Source organism: Podarcis pityusensis (assembly GCF_964106645.2).
Source record: "Podarcis pityusensis genome assembly, chromosome: 16".
In the NCBI taxonomy this organism is placed as follows: domain Eukaryota; kingdom Metazoa; phylum Chordata; class Lepidosauria; order Squamata; family Lacertidae; genus Podarcis; species Podarcis pityusensis.
The window spans coordinates 34,830,444-34,849,590 of record NC_138041.1 but is presented as its reverse complement, the minus strand read 5'-3'; the positions used below and the strand labels follow the sequence as shown (position 1 = coordinate 34,849,590).

General features: G+C 46.5%; 1 protein-coding gene across 2 annotated transcripts in view; it reads left to right on the top strand.

Moving 5' to 3' along the window:
- Positions 1-19,147, top strand: part of ADGRD1 (adhesion G protein-coupled receptor D1) — a 292,701-nt gene that overhangs the window by 56,497 nt on the left and 217,057 nt on the right. For both annotated transcript variants that reach the window (XM_080985113.1, XM_080985112.1), the window contains one exon: positions 4,454-4,595. In XM_080985113.1, the coding sequence (XP_080841239.1) occupies positions 4,454-4,595 (142 nt within the window). The remainder of the gene's footprint in view (positions 1-4,453; positions 4,596-19,147) is intronic.

Genomic DNA, 19,147 nt, shown 5'->3' with positions numbered 1-19,147 from the left:
GAATCCAAAAGATGGGTAGAAAGTGACTGGTACAAACTTATAATAGGGTGGTATATAAATTCAATTTAAAGTAAATAAATAAATAATAAATGAAATAAAATTTCCAAACCATAGGTTAGAGGCTTTTGACTGCAGGTTGGCTCACACATCTTCATCCATCAATTGATGCTTGCAGCACCCAGTGCTGTCTTGCATGTGTGAGGTGCTGCCATAGGTTCAGCACATAATATTTGTGTATCTCTTCAAGCACCTTTCAGGGGAATCAGTAGGCATATTCAGCTGTTGACCAGGAGAAGGGTACAGGCAGGAATCAAGGTCTGTATTCAGACATGCATGGCTCCTCACTTGGGCTTGCATCCAGCTAAATTTAAAAGCCACCTCCAACGCAAACATTTTTCTGTGTTTCAGACATTCAGCAGGAAATGTAGAGAAATCAAATTATGATAGCGAAAATTCACCTGCAACTGCAAAATTTAGCCCCTTTAAAAGAAAAGAAAGAGAGAAAGTGAAAACAACACAATTATTTAAACATCACTCGTCGAAATTCCCTCAAGCTAGGAAAATATCTTTTCTGGCAGGTTTTCTAATGAGAGGTTGAGCCAGCTTGGCTTCCCTCAGAACCCTGGTTTGAATTATGCTATCTTTGAGAAGCAAACACTTTCTGGACAAGATGGGCCTCTTTCATAACAGGGCTATAAATAACATGCCCAAATAATAATTTGCAAAATATTGGCCTCTGAACGGAGAGCCCAGGCTGTCGGTGTGGGAAGTTTTCCCTTTGTACCCTTCACTTCATGGAGATTTATCTTCAGTCATCTAAGGTGGGCCCATCAGGAAATATAATTGTCTGTGTTGACAGAAAGGCATTGAAGAAAGAAGCTTATGAAATGCAGTAAAGGAAATGAGGGGTGATTGTTTACCTTGGTTCTTCTTCTTCTTCTTTTTTTTTAAAAAATCCTAAACTATGCAAAGTGGTGTCAATGGCTCTGCTCTCTCTACAATTATCTCTTTTCAACAAACCTCCAGCTGAGCTTAGACTACAACTCCCAGCATCTCATGAGGACTGTGGCTGAGGGGAGTTGTAGTCCAACAACATCCAGAGGCTGCCATGTTGGCTATCCCTGGGTAAGACTGAAAGTGAGATCCATGACTGAGTGGAAATTTCAACTCAGCTCTACATGGGCCTCATCCCTACTTTGTGTACTGGATTATCACCACTTCCACCACCCCACACGCATGAGTCAGATTTTCATTCGGAGATGGAGATCCCAACTTCACTTTCTCCTCAGTTTTTAAGGCAAGTTACTATTCTATCCAGGCAGGCGACCATAGCAGCCATTTTGTGGCTACCCTAGGGAAGCCATGTTGTTTTTGTGTCCACAACAGTCTTTTACAATTTCAAAAAAGTTTCCAAAAAGTTCCCAAAGCTTGGGGACCCCCTACCTCGCTCTAACCCAGGCATAGGCAAACTCGGCCCTCCAGATGTTTTGGGTCTACAACTCCCATCATCCATGACCACTGGTCCTGTTAGCTGGGAATGATGGGAGTTGTAGTCCCAAAACATCTGGAGGGCCGAGTTTGCCTATGCCTCTTCTAACCTCTACACCACACTGGCTCTTCTGGAACTTGGACATGGGGAGCACCTGAAGGCAACAAGTTTGGATCATAAAAAAGGGTCTTGCTAGCATAAAAGCCCAGCTATTATGTCTTAAAAGTACCCCCCTCCCCAAACAAACAGTCAGGACTCTCATCTTCCTCTTCGCTAAGGGGATAGTTCAGGCTGCCTTTCCTGAAATCTCCCCTCAGGTTGGCACTGAACACAGCCTGCAGGGGCCGTTCACACATTACACAGTCAACGAGAGGTACAGCAAACTAAGCCTAGTGTTGTCTTCCAAGCTCTTCTACAAGAATTCAAGGGCAACACCGAGATGGAGGAAGAGGAAGATGGCAGGATGTGATTGTATGTAAGAAGACAGGCAGGTGGGGGCAGGCTGAGGTTGGTGGAACAGTCTGCTTGAACTACTGCGATGCACTCTACGTGGGGCTACCTTTGAAGGTGACCCGGAAACTACAACTAATCCAGAATGCGGCAGCTAGACTGGTGACTGGGGGCGGCCGCCGAGACCACATAACACTGGTCTTGAAAGACCTACATTGGCTCCCAGTACGTTTCTGAGCACAATTCAAAGTGTTGGTGTTGACCTTTAAAGCCCTAAATGGCCTCGGCCCAGTATACCTGAAGGAGTGTCTCCACCTCCATAGTTCTGCCTGGACACTGAGGTCCAGCGCCGAGGGCCTTCTGGTGGTTCCCTCACTGCGAGAAGCAAAGCTACAGGGAACCAGGCAGAGGGACTTCTCGGTAGTGGCACCCCCCCCCCCCCCCGTGGAATGCCCTCCCATTAGATGGCAAAGAGATAAACAACTTCCTGACATTTAGAAGACATCTGAAGGCAGCTCTGTTCAGGGATGTTTTTAATGTGTGACATTTTAATGTATTTTTAATCTTTGTTGGGAGCTGCCCAGAGTGGCTGGGGAAACTCAGCCAGATGGGTGGGGTACAAATAATTTATTATTATTATTATTATTATTATTATTATTATTATTATTATATATCCTCATCCTCACCACCATCCTCACTTAGGTCCCGGGGAAGGTTGCAACATATTAATTGAGCAGAGGCTGCCATGCTCCATAGCTCTGGAGACAGCACTGGGCAATGCAACAAGTCATGTGACACAGATCTTTCACCAGCAAAGTTAGCCTTTGATCCTATTGGATTAGTGAGTCTGCTGGGTTTTAAATTTTAGAAATAAATGTACAATTAGGCTGCATAAATCTCACTGAAGTCAGCAGGGTTTAAGGAGCCTATCTGCGTGCCATCAGTGTCCAAGTCTTAAATATGTTTCCAGAAGGGCTATGAATTATTGTTTTGTACGTTGTAGGGCTGTAGCATGCAACCTGTTTGTTTTTGCTGAGGGCTACACTCCTGGTAATTTGTTGGGGGGCTGCATGTCACCAGGGAGCAGAGCTAGAGATGGGTGGGATGGAGGGATGGAGGAGAAATTTGATTCAGTTTGCATTTCAAGGCAAACCTTCTTGATTTGTATTTTCTGAAACAAAATGTGAACCGAAACTCAGCTATCTTCTGAAATTCACACTTCTCTGAATTTTGCAATGCCGTCCTTCAGCCAAGAATTGTGTGCAGAAATCCATATACTGGAGTGAAAGGTGCATAAAAGTGCACATATTGGGGGGGGGGGGACATGCAAAAATATAAAGCTTTGCAAAATTGCACTGCAAAATATGCATATTATTTTAAATTGCATATAAAAATGTGTCTGTTGGGAGAAATCCACACCAAAATGCTGGTGAATTTTTCTGAGGACTTGTCATTTATGTTTTAACTATTTATTTGTGTTTTCATCTTGTGAATTGCCCTGAGATCTTTTGATGAAGGGTGGTATGTAAATCTAATAAATAAACAAACTAACAAGTAGTAAAGTGTTATGGAAATGTGGAGAAATGAACTTAAGAAAGTGAGAGAAACTAAAAGACATCTGAAGGCAGCCCTGTTTAGGGAAGCTTTTAATGTTTAACAGACTATTGTATTTTAATATTTTGTTGGAAGCCGCCCAGAGTGCCTGGGGAAAACCAGCCAGATGGGCGGGGTATAAATAATAAATTATTATTATTATTATTAATTAAAATTGACAGATCTGTCAATCTTCAGGGGGCAGGAGACCCTTTCTCTCTTTCTCTTTCTGGCACCCCTTATCTCTCTCACCCAGTGCTTTTTTTCTAAAAAAATGTTTAGGGTTACTCTCATTTTCCTACTCATATTGAAACAGGTACAGTGGTACCTCGGGTTACATACGCTTCAGGTTACAGACACTTCAGGTTACAGACTCCGCTAACCCAGAAATAGTACCTTGGGTTAAGAACTTTGCTTCAGGATGAAAACAGAAATTGTGCAGCGGCAGCGGGAGGTCCCATTAGCTAAAGTGGTGCTTCAGGTTAAGAACAGTTTCAGGTTAAGAACGGACCTCCGGAATGAATTAAGTTCTTAACCAGAGGTACCACTGTAAAGGTACCCCTGACCATTAGGTCCAGTCGACTTAGATTCACAAAATGTTTAGGGATATGCATACCCCTGTGTCTCCCCAGAAAGAAAGCACTGCTCTCAATGCTCTCTTTTCCCTCTCCAAACAGTGAGCTGCTCTTGGCAGGGGTCTGAACTGACAAATTGCCAAGGGCTTTTGAAATCAGACAAAAAGTCAAAAGCAGCACTAGGTACACAGTTTGTCCACCTCTCTTTCAGAGAGGCTAAGTGTTGCTGCTGTTTTTTGTTATTTTTTAAAGGCAGTGGTACCTGCTTAAGTTCTCAGGATGGGGCAGATTAGACATCAAAATACACAACCAACTACAAATATCCCGTTTCTTCTTTCTTTCTCAGAATTCCTGAAGCTGCTGCCTGCAAGGACTGCATGATTTTTGCAAGCAGCTACCTTATCTCCCTGAAAGTGGAACCCCCGCCGACATTGTCCCACAATTTGTCCGGTTCTCCTCTCATTACCATCCATTTGAGACACAAACTGGTAAGGAGTGATGAACCCTTTAACTTGCTTCTTTGCTATGATGTCTGTAACTCTGTATGACACATTTCGTATCAAGCACAGCAGAATTCCAGGACTTGTGTAAACTATGCCAATGTGAGACATTTGTGTTTAACAGTTGCTGTTCCTCTATTAGTTATGTGTAGTGCTAAAATGTTCGGCGGGTACTGAGTCCTGCTTGTTTTCTTGTTGTGTGAGACACCCTGTGCTTCCACCCTGCACTCACCCAGCCACTCTGCCTCAAGCTCACTTTCAAAGTAATACAGCTCTTGAGATCTAGAAACTTGTATTTATTGAAAAGAATGATGACATTCTCTGAGTATGATATTTTGGATGATGCTTTCATGGAGTCACAAATTATACCCAGCCTTGACTATTATTTCATTTATTGAATTTAAATCCTGTCCTTCCTTCTGAAGGAGCTCAGTGTCACACTATGGCAGACTGGAAATAGCATTGCCCTGCTGAGTTGGCTGGACATGGTTTTGGCTGTTTCTCTGTTGGTTACTGTTTACAGCTGATAGTTTAATGCTATGTGGTAGAGAAGGATGGTGAAAATGGAACATGGCCTCTTCAAGAGTGGCCCCTAGGTTGTAGAACAAATCATGGTATTTTCTATTCTGTCAGGTTTTTGGATTCTTATGAGATCTGTTGTTCATCCTCGTCTCCTTGCTATGGGCATATTCTTTGCCATCTTTTTTTAGTTCCCTCCTTTGTATAATTGTTGTTGGACATTTTGCATTTTCTATTTTGTACTGTAAGCTGCCTTGAGGAGGAATTTGGGCTGAAATTCTGGCTCTTTCTCTCTGTGTTGTGCCCCTTTAAGGCATATCTTATCCTTCCTTTTCTTAGTATTTTCTTTCCGTCTGCATCTAGGTTCCAAGCCTGCAGGCGTGGACTGTGTTGTTCTTATTTTGTGTGTGCAGCATCTAGCTATTTTAGATGCTTCATAAAGAATTGTTATAGGAGTGGAGACATATATATATATATATTTCCTTTTTCATAACCTGCTGGAGGAAAATTCAATGGCTTGCATTCACACAAGGGCTTGCATCCACTCTCCTCCCCTTCTCCCACCCAAGAAGGAGGGAGATTAGAAGCTTCTGCTTCCCCTTGGCAGCAAACCATAGTTTACGCTTAGGCTCTGAGTGCAGCAAACCATGGTTTACTCAAATTAGAGCTGAGCCACACACTCCTACATTTTCCCATGCTGTTTGTATTCTGCACAACCAGTTTACCAGAGGCAAGAGAGTGATAAGCACATGTGCCATGTGTGCCAATGCCCCTTTCAAAGACAGTGGTGAAGCTGCATGCTCTGGCACCAGGGGCGGAGAGCAGGCGGGGGCGTGGCTGATGCGCATCTCGGGGGGCATGGCATGCTGCCCATGGGGGCGTGATGTGTATCCTGGGGGTGTGTCGTGTGCCCTGGGGGCGTGGGACACTGCCTGCAGGGGCGTGGCACCCGGCGTGGTGGGAGGTGTGCAGTACATGTCCCAGGGGGGCGGGCGCGATGGGACCCCCCTCCCCAATGGTGCCGGGGGTGGTATGCTCCCCCCGACCCCGTTCCTCTGCCAGTGTTCAAATCACCTTTGATTGCCACCCATCTCCAGCCTAAAGTCGCTTCCATGTGACCTGTTTATTAAGCAATCATCCTGACTGATCTGTGAGGAGCTTAGGTGAGGTTGCATCAAGCAACTGTTATCATGCACTTCCCAGTGCACTTCCCCTCATTTTCCTTCTTGCAAAATGTCCAAGGTGATTTTCGGTGGGGTGGCACGGGAGCAGCTTCGTTGCGCAAGAATGCCAAAAGAAACTTTGACTGCACAGCTTGAATTTGCTGGTGTGAGATTGAATCTCATGCGAAAACAGTGACACTCTGGAAGCACCTCTCATACGAAGCCCTGCAAAAGGATCCGGACCACTTTTATTTTTAAAACATTATCTGTGCCACTGGCGCTCTCTCTAAGTGAGGAATTAGCTCAGTAGCCTCTGCGGCTTTTGTCCCTGGCACCGGAGGAGCTTTGCATATTATAGCCTTGATGCAAAGAAGTGGGAGGCAGGTCTGGGTGGAAATTGAGAGTTTGGTTTGGAAAGGGGCAGCCCATCAAATGTTCTGAGGGGGATCTGTGCATTTGGGGCCTGGCCCAGCCTGAGGGGCATGATTATAGGTGTCATTCTCCATTACTCCAACATCGAACTTGATCTTCAGCGCTCTGGGAACTGCAGAAACAATAACTTAGATGGATTGAAACCTCCGTCCTTTGCCTGACCCCTTTCTGCCTGCTTTAAGTATAGGTTATTTCTGCTGAAGTGGCTTTCCAGGATCTTCCATTCTTTTTAGTTACACGCAAGAGAGCCTGTTTTCAGAAGTGATGCTTAGAGGACTGGGAAAGACCTCTCACTGAAAACCTGGGAATCTGCTACCAGGGCTTATCCAGTGCTCCCCCCTCTTAAAAACCTGTTTAGGGGTACTCTCATTCACCATTTTATAGTTCAAATCAGGAAAAATAAATACAGTAAATGGACAAAAGGTACAAAGATTCACAAAATGTTTAGGGATATGCGTTCCCCTGCGTCCCCCCAGAAAAAAGCGCTGGTCTTATCCATTTCCTTTTGCCCTGTGCTTTTTAGCCTTTAAAGCTCTGTGTCCAAGCACTTGTTTTTTTGTCCCAGAGCCTTCTCCTCTCTTTAACGCTGAAGCACAACTAACAGAAATGTGGGTCTTCCTCAGATGCTTCTTGCTCTGATTCAGCTTTAAACAGCAGGTTTTCACAGGGAAAGCTCCAGAGGGAAGGGAAAAAAAAGAGTGCTTGGACACTGAGCTTTAAAGTGCAGATTGTGTTTGGGAAGTGAAGGGGAAAGGTAAGTTTGGATAAGCCCTCAGTCACTACAGACCATTTAAGAAATATTCTGGAATGAAACGACGGCAGGGAACAGAATCTTGCAAAGGCACAGTGGCCAACTTTGTCTTTGAGTGGATACTTTAGATTTTGCTAGTGTCTTTTATTTGTTTGTTTCTGTCCTAGCCGTCATTGCTGGGCAAAGAACTCAAACTCCCAGTGCCGTTTCTGCAAAAAGCTTTTAATGTGCGAATCATATCAGTACACAGGCTGTTGAGAATTCCATTCCACCCTTTGCTGCAGACATGGGATTGTTACATGTCACATGTCTGTTTATATTCCAGCACAGATTGTTGGCGCGAGCGGAACTTCTGCTCTGTTATTGCTTTTGTTTTCACTCTCTCTCCGAGAAGACGGCAAGGAGAGATGCCATGTTTTCTTTGTCCTGATTTATGTATAATAAATGCATAGCTTAGTATTGTATCTACAGCCTCAAGCCTCTTCTGTTGCACAGTTTACACTGCTGAGTAATATGTGCTCAAGCCTGCAAGCTTGAGTCGCTGATGAACGCCGGAGCAGAGGTTGATGGATCTCCACAGGGGCAAGGCTGAGGGGAGACGCTCCAGCTGGGGCTTTTCGACCCCTGATTCCGACACAGGCAAGGCAGAGCTTACAAGGTGCAGCAGGTACATACGAGGCATAAATACATGATTAAGTGCAAATATGTTTATCCAACAAGTGACATGCCTCCTGCACCTTCCTTTTGAAGAAACCCACTTCCGAACTGGAGAGGAGGTGGGGTTGTGGGCCCACGCCCTCCCCACGCACGCGGGGGCTGGCTCACAGCCCCCACGAGAATGAGGGAATCCTCGGGCGCGTCATCTCCCTGCTTAGCCAATCGGCTGGTCAGGGGTGTGTGGCCTGGGCTGTTTATGCCCGGCGCGCCCGAGGACCGCCCTCTCTTTGCCTCTCCAGCTGATCAGGTTTCCCACCCCACCTGCCCTTTAGTTTAACACTCTGACCTTGCTATGGACTCTGGTTGGTCGCCGTCAAGGGGCCTGGTAGGAATTTTTTCCACTTGGCGAATTGGCACCTGCCATTTGGTTTTTCGCCTACCTCGTAGCAAATCGTCACAACTTCTTGGCATTGGCAGTTAGGCACTGGTAGGGGTATTGTTATGCAGATGAGGGGGGAGGAAGCGCCATCACCTTCCCCCAAAGCAAAGGGTAGTCTGGTAAACGGATTCCGGGGGGCGTTGCCCTGTCCGAAGCCTATGGAGGTGAGGGCCTAAGGCACGCCCCCGAGCGGTGACCCCGGGGGAGCTCCTAGTTGATGTACATCAACAGGACTCCCCCTACTGGTGGTTAACCCTTACCGGTCTTCATGCAATCGGGCTGAAGCTGGTTAGCCGATAGGACCAATGCCTAAGCCAATACCGCTCAATTCCTGCAATCATTAAAGTTGTGGCTGTTTTCACCCATTAACCTTAAATACCGTGTCCTGTGTATTTATTTCTCAAGGGGGGAGGGGGACTTGCCACGCAATGGAGTGGACTTAGTTCACTTAGAATGGCAAGCAGTTGGAGTCCTGGGACTGGGCAAGCAACCAAGCAGTCCTTCAAGTGGGTTGGGTCTGTGAGGTTTGTTCGTGCTGGTCCATAGAGATGGAAGCAGTGTGGGCACCAGCTGAGCATCTGATTTGCTCTGTCGCTTCCCCATAAAGAGGAGGCTTCTCACAGGCAGGATGTACCGGAACGACTCCACATAATGAGGTGTATGACTAGGAGCGTCCAGTGTCACTTCTCTGCCAAACCACTTGGTCCCTACTCGCGATCCAGCTCCCCATTCTCCAGAGCAGTGTTTCGCAACCTTCGGTCTCTATAGCTGTTTTCGGACTACAATTCCCATCATCCCTGACCACTAGCTAGAGATGATGGGACTCCTGGCCTCATGCCTGGGCTCAGATGCTTCTTGGACAAACTCCATGACACAGCCCATCCCTCTGGTCACCACAGCCACTAAGCCTTGCTTTGAAGAATCCTTCCTCAAAGGCTAGAAGAGCAAGACAGGGAGCTGGGTGGCCAGTGGTGGCAGCCACAGTAGCGAGAGACAGACAATAGCAAGGCAAACGAGGGGAGGGTCCAGGAAGACCTGCCACCTGGTAGAACACGTGATTTGCATGTATAAGATCCCCAATTCAATCCTTGGCATCTCCAGTTAAAAGGATCTCATGTAGCAATTGTTGGGAAAGTCCCCTTGCCTTTAGAGCATCACTAAAAGTCTGAATGGATAATACTTGGCCAGATGGAACTCCCTGCATATTGACAAGAGTCCTTTGCTGTACTCTTTTTGGATTTGTTTTGTTTCGTTTAGGCAAGCCCACCCAGACATGTAGGGATGCGGGTGGCACTGTGGTCTAAACCACAGAGCCTAGGGCTTGCTGATCAGAAGGCTGGCGGTTTGAATTCCCACGACGGGGTGAGCTTCCGTTGCTCGGTCCCTGCTCCTGCCAACCTAGCAGTTCAAAAGCATGTCAAAGTGCAAGTAGATAAATAGGTACTGCTCCGGCGGGAAGGTAAATAGCATTTCTGTGCGCTGGTCTAGTTCGCCAGAAGCGGCTTAGTCATGCTGGCTCCCTCGGCCAGTAAAGCGAGATGAGTGCCGCAATCCCAGAGTCGTCCGTGACTGGACCTAACAGTCAGGGGTGCCTTTACCTTCACCTTTACCCAGACATGTAGATCTTGATGTGTTTTAATCTCCCCGCCCCCATTGCTATTTTTAATTATCTTTGTCTTAACTTTTTATTGACATTTTTAAATATTTCTTGTAAACTACTTAGAGGCTTTACTACAATCAAGGGATATACAGTGGTACCTCGCAAGACGAATGCCTCGCAAGACGAAAAACGCGCAAGACGAAAGAGTTTTCCGTTTTTTGAGTTGTTCCGCAAGACGAATTTCCCTATGGGCTTGCTTCGCAAGACGAAACGTCTTGCGAGTTCTTGCGAGTTTGTTTCCTTTTTCTTAAAGCTGCTAAGCCGCTAAGCCGTTAATAGCTGCTAAGCCGCTAAGCCGCTAAGCCGTTAATAGCCGCTAAGCCGCTAAGCCGCTAAGCCGCTAATAGCCGTGCTTCGCAAGACGAAAAAACCGCAAGACGAAGAGACTCGCGGAACGGATTAATTTAGTCTGATGTAGTAAAAGGCACCCCCCTTTGAATAAACAACAAGTGCCCTTTGGCCTTGTGCAGGAGGAAATGATGCATTTTGCCTCCTGGTGCAGTATGGGAAATTTGCCAGCCCCTGGGGGAGAGAAAAGAGGCAACTGAGATGGACTTAACTTGAAGGTGTATTCGCAACACTTACAAAAATAAATATTTGAACTGTCAACAGCTCTTGGAACTGAGGCAATATTGGAACAGTTTTGTCATGCCAAAGTCTCTTAAATATTTAAAGCTTCTTATAGCCAAGGGCTTTCCAAGTTCCTTTTATTTCAAAAATAGCTTTCATCCACATTTCTGAAGAGTGGGGGTTTTTTGTGGGGGAGGGGAGAAAGTATTTGGAAATGGAGAAGCTCCCTCCCTGCTTCTTTTTTTGGTGTTGCTAGCAAAACGTTTTTCACACAGGATGACGGTGCTGAGGTGATATATCACTATAGTGTTCAATTTTAATGGAGAGTTAGAAGCGGTAAGGTTGAGAGGTTCGCCACGCAAAGGCACCCTTTGCATGTTCCACATAAAGGCATCGCTGCTGTAATCTGTGAGAAAGCAATCATGGTTGTTTTTGCCATTTTAAAACAACGATTGGATGGATCTGTGTGTGAGACCTTTCTGCCCACCATAAGCCCTGAAGATTGTGGCAGATTGAACTTTGACAGGCAAGCTGGTGTGGTGGAAAGTGGAGGGAATTTAAAGGGGAGGCTGCCTAATTTGCACTTTAAAAAAAAAAAATGCAAACCAGAGCATACAGTAGCTATCTTGTGAAATTCACATTTCTGAATTTTGCAATACATTTCTCCAACCACATAATGTGCACATGCATATATTGGAGTATAATGCGTATGGAAATGAATATATTGGTGAAATATATTTTGTACATTGCAAAAGATCATTGCACAAAAGAATCATTTGCTGAGCAATACGAATTCACTATTGCACAACAAACAACCAGTAGCTCAGCTGTTGCATCGGATTCCATCTCTCTGGCAGTAAAAATGCAATGGCAATGAAGGAAATAAATCATTTCCGCTTCCAAGTGGGACCGGGTTGTGCTCAGGCTGCCAGGCCCCATCCCCACCTCAGCATGGTGCAGGATAGCGTCCAACATCATGCTGAGGGTGACCCAGCCATGCCATTTGCCAGGCGACCAATCAGGGTGCTGGGGGGCATGGCCGGGGCCAATTTAAACCATGGCACAACTCTGGCAGCTCTTCTTTCAGCCTTGCACTGCGGATCTCCCGCTCTCCAGCCTTCTTTTAGGTAGGGTCACTGGCCTTGCTATGGATTTTGGTTGGTCGGCGTTGACGGGCCTGGTAGGACTTTTTCCACTGGGCAAATTGGCACCAGCCACTTGATTTTCACCTTGTTGTTGTTGTTTAGTTGTTTAGTCATGTCTGACTCTTCGTGACCCCATGGACCAGAGCATGCCAGGCACTCCTGTCCTCCACTGCCTCCTGCAGTTTGGTCAAACTCATGGTCATAGCTTCGAGAACACTGCCCAACCGTCTCATCCTCTGTCATCCCCTTCTCCTTGTGCCCTCAATCTTTCCCAACATCAGGGTCTTTTCCAAGAAGTCATCTCTTCTCATGAGGTGGCCAAAGTATTGGAGCCTCAGCTTCACGATCTGTCCTTCCAGTGAGCACTCAGGGCTGATTTCCTTCAGATCTTTGATCTTCTTGCAGTCCATGGAAACTCTCAAGAGTCTCCTCCAACACCATAATTCAAAAGCCTACCTCATAGCAATCGCCACAACTTTGTAAGGTTTGGCGGTTAGGCATTGGAATAGCAATGTGTGGGGGAGGGTATTCCATTAAAGGAATCTGGGGGTGTGGATCTTGTCCGAAGCCAGGGGAGGGGCTAGGGCCATGCCACGACCCCAGCAACAACTCAGGGGGGCTTGAGTCAATCCGCATTGGCAGGGCTCCCTCTGCTGGTGGTTTACCCTTCCAGACTTCCTGCAAGGCGGGCAGGAGTCAGATATACCGTATTTTTCGCACCATAGGGCGCACCGGACCATAGGGCGCACCCAGTTTTTAGGGGGGGGGAAATCAAGAAAAAAAATATTTCCCCCCCCCCCAGCCCCAAAGAGCAGCGTACAGGCTGCGCACAACCTCTCCCTGCCGGAGAGGTTGCGCGCAGCTAAAGAGCAAGCCAAGGCAGCGAGCGGGATGGATCCCGCTCCCTGTTTTGGCTTCCCCTTTAGCCCCGCGCAACCTCTCCTTGCCAGGAGACGCTGCGCAGGGCTAAAGAATCCATAGCCCCGTGCAGCCTCTCCTTGCCGGAGGGGTTGCACACGGCTATGGCACAAGCCAAGGCAGCGAGCAGGATGGATCCCGCTCACTGTTTTGGCTTCCTCTTTAGCCCCGCGTAACCTCTCCTTGCCAGGAGACGCTGCGCAGGGCTAAAGAATCCATAGCCCCGTGCAGCCTCTCCTTGCCGGAGGGGTTGCGCGCGGCTATGGCACAAGCCAAGGCAGTGAGCAGGATGGATCCCGCTCGCTGTTTTGGCTTCCTCTTTAGCCCTGTGCAGCCTCTCCTTGCCGGGAGATGCTGCGCAGGGCTTTCCTGGCTTTACTGGGAGGTGGGGGGGATTACCTCACCTCTCGCAAAAGCCCGCAGAAGCCGCGCAACCCCTTTAAAGAGATTGCGGCTTCTCCTGGCTTTCCTGGGAAGTGGGGGAATTCCCCCACCTCCCGCAAAACCGGCAGAAGCCGCGCACACTTTAAAAGGGCTGCACGGCTTCTCCTGGCTTTCCTGGGAGGTGGGAGAAGGGACTGATGCTGCCAGTCAATCCCTTCTCCCTCCTGTGGAAAAGCCCGCAAGAGTGCACAGAGCTTGTGTGCGGCTCTTGGGGGCTTTTCCCGCCTGCCTCCCCCCCTGCATTCGCTCCATAGGACGCACACACATTTTCCCTTGCTTTTTAGGAGGGAAAAAGTGCGTCCTATGGTGCGAAAAATACGGTAGTCTGTTGATTCCAATGCCTAAGCCAATACCGCTCACATTCTGTAACCAATAAAAGTTGTGGCCTAAATTTTGCCCAATAACATTAACCTAAATTTTGTGACCTTGTGTCTTTATTCTCCTGGGGGTGGCTTGGGGGGGTGTCTTGAAGCGCAACTAACCATTTGGGGTTACTTTGCCCAGAAATGGGGCTGGTACTTCTAATAGTTGTGCATAAGGTGGTAGTTTTTGTCTGATACTTCTCTTCACACAGGAGTGAGAAAAGCTCCACCCTGGTTAAAATTCTCTCTCATACACAGTTATAAAAAAAAATTCATAACTGCCTTTGCGACTGACTCTCCTCTGTTGTTTTGTCACATCAAGAAGACAGATTCACCCAATGAAAAATGAGAGTGAGACGTTACATTTTGGTGAGGTTTCCACATAAAAAAGTTAAGGGCTGAGTCTTACTATAAGAAACTTTTGTAGTTTTGTGTGTGGGTTGTGTTTTTTTTTTTTTTGTTTTTTTTTTGACAAGTGGTTCTATATATATCTATACACCACATCAAAGGGTGGTTTGTGGGCCTGGATTCTTCTTTAACATTGGTTAGTGAAATTGGCACTTTCTTTGACAGAGCTGTTTTTCAGCAGGGTGGAGATTGCATCTGCCAGTTTGGAGACCTGGCAAGGACTGGGCCCATAAATTCCCTTCCCACCAAAAGTCTTCCAGATTAGAGTTGTATATCACATGGAAAACAAACTTAAGACCTGTTTCCCTTTCCTGAGTTCTGCTTGCAGGAAGCACCATGTGTCAACATCAGCCAGGCCAATCAATACAAACTGGGAAGTTGGAGCAGTATTGCTGGCTTTATAAACTTCAAAGTGAATCCCGTAGATAGCTTATTTTCAAGAGTCATGCGATATATTGAGTTTACTCTCTTCTCCTGTGATTTGGTGTTTGTCACCTGAAGGGCGAGAGAGGATCATCAGGCACAACACAATCAAATTTCTCCTCAGTGTTTCCTAACCTACTGCAGTATCTTGCTGTTTAAATCAAGTTTTGTCCTCCTGAGTTTTTAGGTACTCATCAGCGAATATGATCCATTCCCCATGGAGGGCTGCAGAATTGTGATGGATTGTTGCAATAGTACCAACTGTGTGGTCTAAAGATGACTGGTACAGTGGTACCTCGGGTTACATATGCTTCACGTTACATACGCTTCAGGTTACAGACTCCTCTAACCCAGAAATAGTACCTTGGGTTAAGAACTTTGCTTCAGGATTAGAACAGAAATCGTGCTCCGTTGGAGCGGCGGCAGCAGGAGGCCCCATTAGCTAAAGTGGTGCTTCAGGTTAAGAACAGTTTCAGGTTAAGAACAGACCTCCGGAACAAATTAAGTACCGTATTTTTCGCCCCATAGGGCGAACCTAGGGCGCACCTAGTTTTGGGGGGTGGAAATAAAGAAAACTAGGGCGCACCTAGTTTTGGGGGGTGGAAATAAAGAAAAAAAAATTATTTCCCCCCCAGGTGCGGGGCTGGGGCGAGGGAAGCCCGAGCTTCCCCCGACCCCAGCCCCCAGAACAGGCTGCTATCCGCAAGCCTAGGGAGCCCGGCAGGAAGTCGCACTGGTCTCCCCAGGTTTGCGGATATCTGCCCGAAGCCCGGGGCGCACTACTCAGCACGCCCCGGGCTTCGGGATGCAGGCAGCTCTCCGCAAGCCTTGGGAGACCAGTGCGACTTCGCGCCGGGCTCCCACAGCTTGCGGAGAGCTGCCCGAAGGCTGGACAGTGAGAGGGGTTGGTGCGCACCAACCCCTCTCGCTCTCCAGGCTTCAGCGAAAGCCTGCATTCACCCCATAGGATGCACACACATTTCCCCTTCATTTTTGGAGGGGAAAAAGTGTGTCCTATAGGGCGAAAAATACGGTACTTAACCCGAGGTACCACTGTATCTTGTGCTCTTCCCCTAAGCCCACTACAAATTGGAATCTGAATATGTCTCCTTATCAGCAGTGACTCTTACCTGTTCCTTGGATTTCTACCTGTGTGCCAAATAGGAGGACTGTTACATGAACACCCCTATAACCTTCCTTTTAAGTTCTGCCATGGGCAGGGATGGGGGAGACACTGGATTCCGTTTGCATTTAAAGGGGGACTTGCCTAATTTGCCCTTTCTGAAAACAGATGAGAACCGAAACATAGCCATCTTTCTGTGCTGACTGAATTCGTTAATCGGATTCTCCTCCTCCTCCTCCTCCTCCTTCTCCTCCTCCTCACTGCTACATTTCCACTCCACCCTCCCCTCCAAAGAAGCACAGGTTCACAAACACTCAAATGATAAAACAATGCAATTTAAAAACACGATCGAAAGGATATTGAAAACAAATTTTAAAAACCCCTAAAACCATATATACCCAATTAAAAACATGTTAAAACAGCCACATACCCTCCCCACGAATAACCTCAAGATTGCCAGGAACAGTATCTTTGGGTAAGCACCAAACTTCTAACTTCAGGTGTAACTTGTCCCCCACCCCTCCTAAATGGTTAAAAAAGAAGGAAAATGAACTTGGGATGACATTTATCGGCATCTTAAGTGCAGAAAATGCAAGCCCATAATAACTGGCTGCATCAGGAGGTCCTGTGAGGATACAGTTAGAGAGTGTCTGCCTAGAAGAAGAGGACAGATTCCTCCACTCCACGCCATCCCATAATAGGCTTGCATTCTACTGTATATGCACATTCCACTGGCCCAGATATAATTGGATTTCCACTTTGCTTATATATGCATAGTATCACTGTGCAAAATAAAAACCTCTGAAAACTCCTTTTGAAGGAGCTTGAGTGTTTTCCAGCTTACGAACTGCAGTTCATTTAACACTGCAAATATGCCCTCATCTCTGTGACATTTCTTTGTCGCTTTCCAAGTACCGGCCCTTAAGATGAATCCAAGCGCTGGAAATGATCACTGGGATTTTTGTAGCTCAGCTAACAGAATGAACTGGGGACCCCTCCAGGAACAGTCCTTGTTAAAGGAACTAGAGGGATTTGGTTGAGGAAATGTCAGTAATGCCTGTAGCCGACTGATAAATATATCAAGCAAACAAATGCTTTCTAGCTCAGTCTTTAAATTTATCTTTAATTTCAACTATACTAAGCAAGATCATTTACTTGAAAACAAAGTGCCCAGAAGCAAGACTAGATAGTAACAAGCTCTGGGCGAAGCTAAGCTGTGACTGGTTGACCTTCTTGCTACCTCTGCCCTTTCTCTTGAATGGCATGCACAGAAAATAATGCTCGATTTGAAAATCTCTGCATTCGTGAAATGGGTGTGTATGTTTAGGAATCACTGCCCCCTCACCCAAGGCACACCTGTTTAAGAAACATTTAAACTCTTGTTATAACTTGCTGTACTTTTGCCATCTTGGCGCCATTCAACTTCCACCTTATAGATTTTATCCTTTATATACTTGCCAACTACGATGTGGGCCTGAGTCCAAGACAGTGCTTGTCACAAGATGTTTGCTTGCCATGGCAGGCAAATCTCATTTCTTTTTTGTTTTGTTTTGTTAGAATTACAAGCTTGGTGGATCAGGGGAATGCTGTGGATATAGTGTATCTTGATTTCAGTAAGGATTTTTGACAAAGTCCCCCATGACCTTCCTTGGAGGTTTATATATTTTTTTCAAATAATCTTTATTAGTTTTTCAATTAGATGCTTCACATACACATATTGTATTACATTTTACATTTATACTTGCCCTTCAGAGCTGACTTTGCTCCTTCCTTCTTCTGGTTTTTTATATCACATATAATTTTATCACATTATTTTCTTTCCATTTTATATATTGTTATTCATTTTCCATATTTGTCCATGGACAAATCCTTGGAGGTTTATAATAGAGGTTGGTTAGTCATCTGTCATGGATGCTTTAGTTGAGATTCCTGTATTGCTGGGACTAGATGTTGGACCAGGTGACCCTCACCTACAATTCTCTGATTCTCAGGAAGAGCTGTGACATGGCCAGGTGGCTCTGGGTGTGTTTGTCAGGCAGTGCCACCCTACACTACTGGAACATGGGCCTCCTCAGATGCCTGCCAGTGTCATTCCCTGATGCTGGATCTATACATGTAGGGCAAGAGTGAAAGAAGACAGATTGGGTGCCAGTGGCATTTAACGAAGGCTCTGCTAGCGCTCACTCCCCCCCCCCCAAATCAGGTGCAATCAGTTATTTTTCCCCAGCACAGTATGTTCTGGGCATTTTGGCTGGATTTATTGGAAGGATAACAAATTATGTGGGAGATGGTCATTTTCAGAGTCAGAAGAGCATGATGGAATGTCCTAATTGCACCGTCTGTGCCAACTGATTAGCCGGGATGGTTGCAGTCACAGTGGGGAGTCTACTGGAGGCAATGTGGGAGGTTAAAAATAATAAATCCAGGCCTTATTTACAAGCCTCTTCAATTCTTGTAAAGTTTCTGTGCCAGAACAGGACATGCTGCTAGGGTGGGCCAGGTATCCTGCTTTACAGAGGACAGTCCTCTGTTTAGAGAAGGCAGTTTCCCATTCAAAGGCATCCTCTGTTTGAAGGACTGTTTCATCCAACAAGTCTAGTTTAAAGATTTTTTTAAAGGACAGGAAGGGAGAGCAGGGGCCTTGAAGTTGCCCAGCAACTTCTGGACACAGCAGGTGCACAACTCACCTGGCCATAGTCTTCCCCACTAAAGGTGAGGAATACTTCCCCGCTGAATGTTGGAAGATTCAGGGCAGACAAAAGAAAGTGAATTTTGCGAAGTTCACTCCCACAAGATGTAGAGATGTCCACCAACTTTAAAAGAGATATTAGACAAATTCGTGGAGGATAGGGCTGTCGTAGACAACCTAAAGGGCTGTTCCTTAGGGGTAGAGCATCTCCTTTTCATGCAACTGCCCCCAGGTTTCATCCCTAGCATCCCAAGGTAGGACTGGAAACTCTGAAATATCCTCCCTGCAGTTCCTTCATCTCTTGGACAGAGCTTGGTGGTGGCACTCAAGCTAAACCAGCCTTCCCCAGTCTGGTGCCTTCCAAATGTTTTGTGCTACAGCTCCTTTCAGCCACTGCCAGCATGGTCAATGATCAAGAATGGTGGGAGCTGTGGTTCAACGGCACCTGAAAGACAACAGATTGGGGAGGGCTCAGATGAATACATCCAGTAGCTCACCCACTGGACAAAGTGCTGTAGGTCAATACTATACAGTTGGTCAGACCGAGTGCCCACATTGCAACCCAAAACCAACTTGTTTATCACCAAGTGACAACACGGCAATTTATGCCCCTATGTATTCAAATTTAAGAGAATGGCCCAGAGTTGTCGAACTTTTTGGGGACAATTGCCCAAAGTTGTTGAGCTTTTTAAAGGGGGGGGGGAATTGCACAGCATTCTGCAGCTTTGTAAGGGGGGGGGGGAATACAGAAAATCACTAACCACACTAAACAATGCTGAAAATCTCTTGCATCTGCCCGCTCACCAACTGCAAACCGTCAGCTGGTTGGCCGGCGCG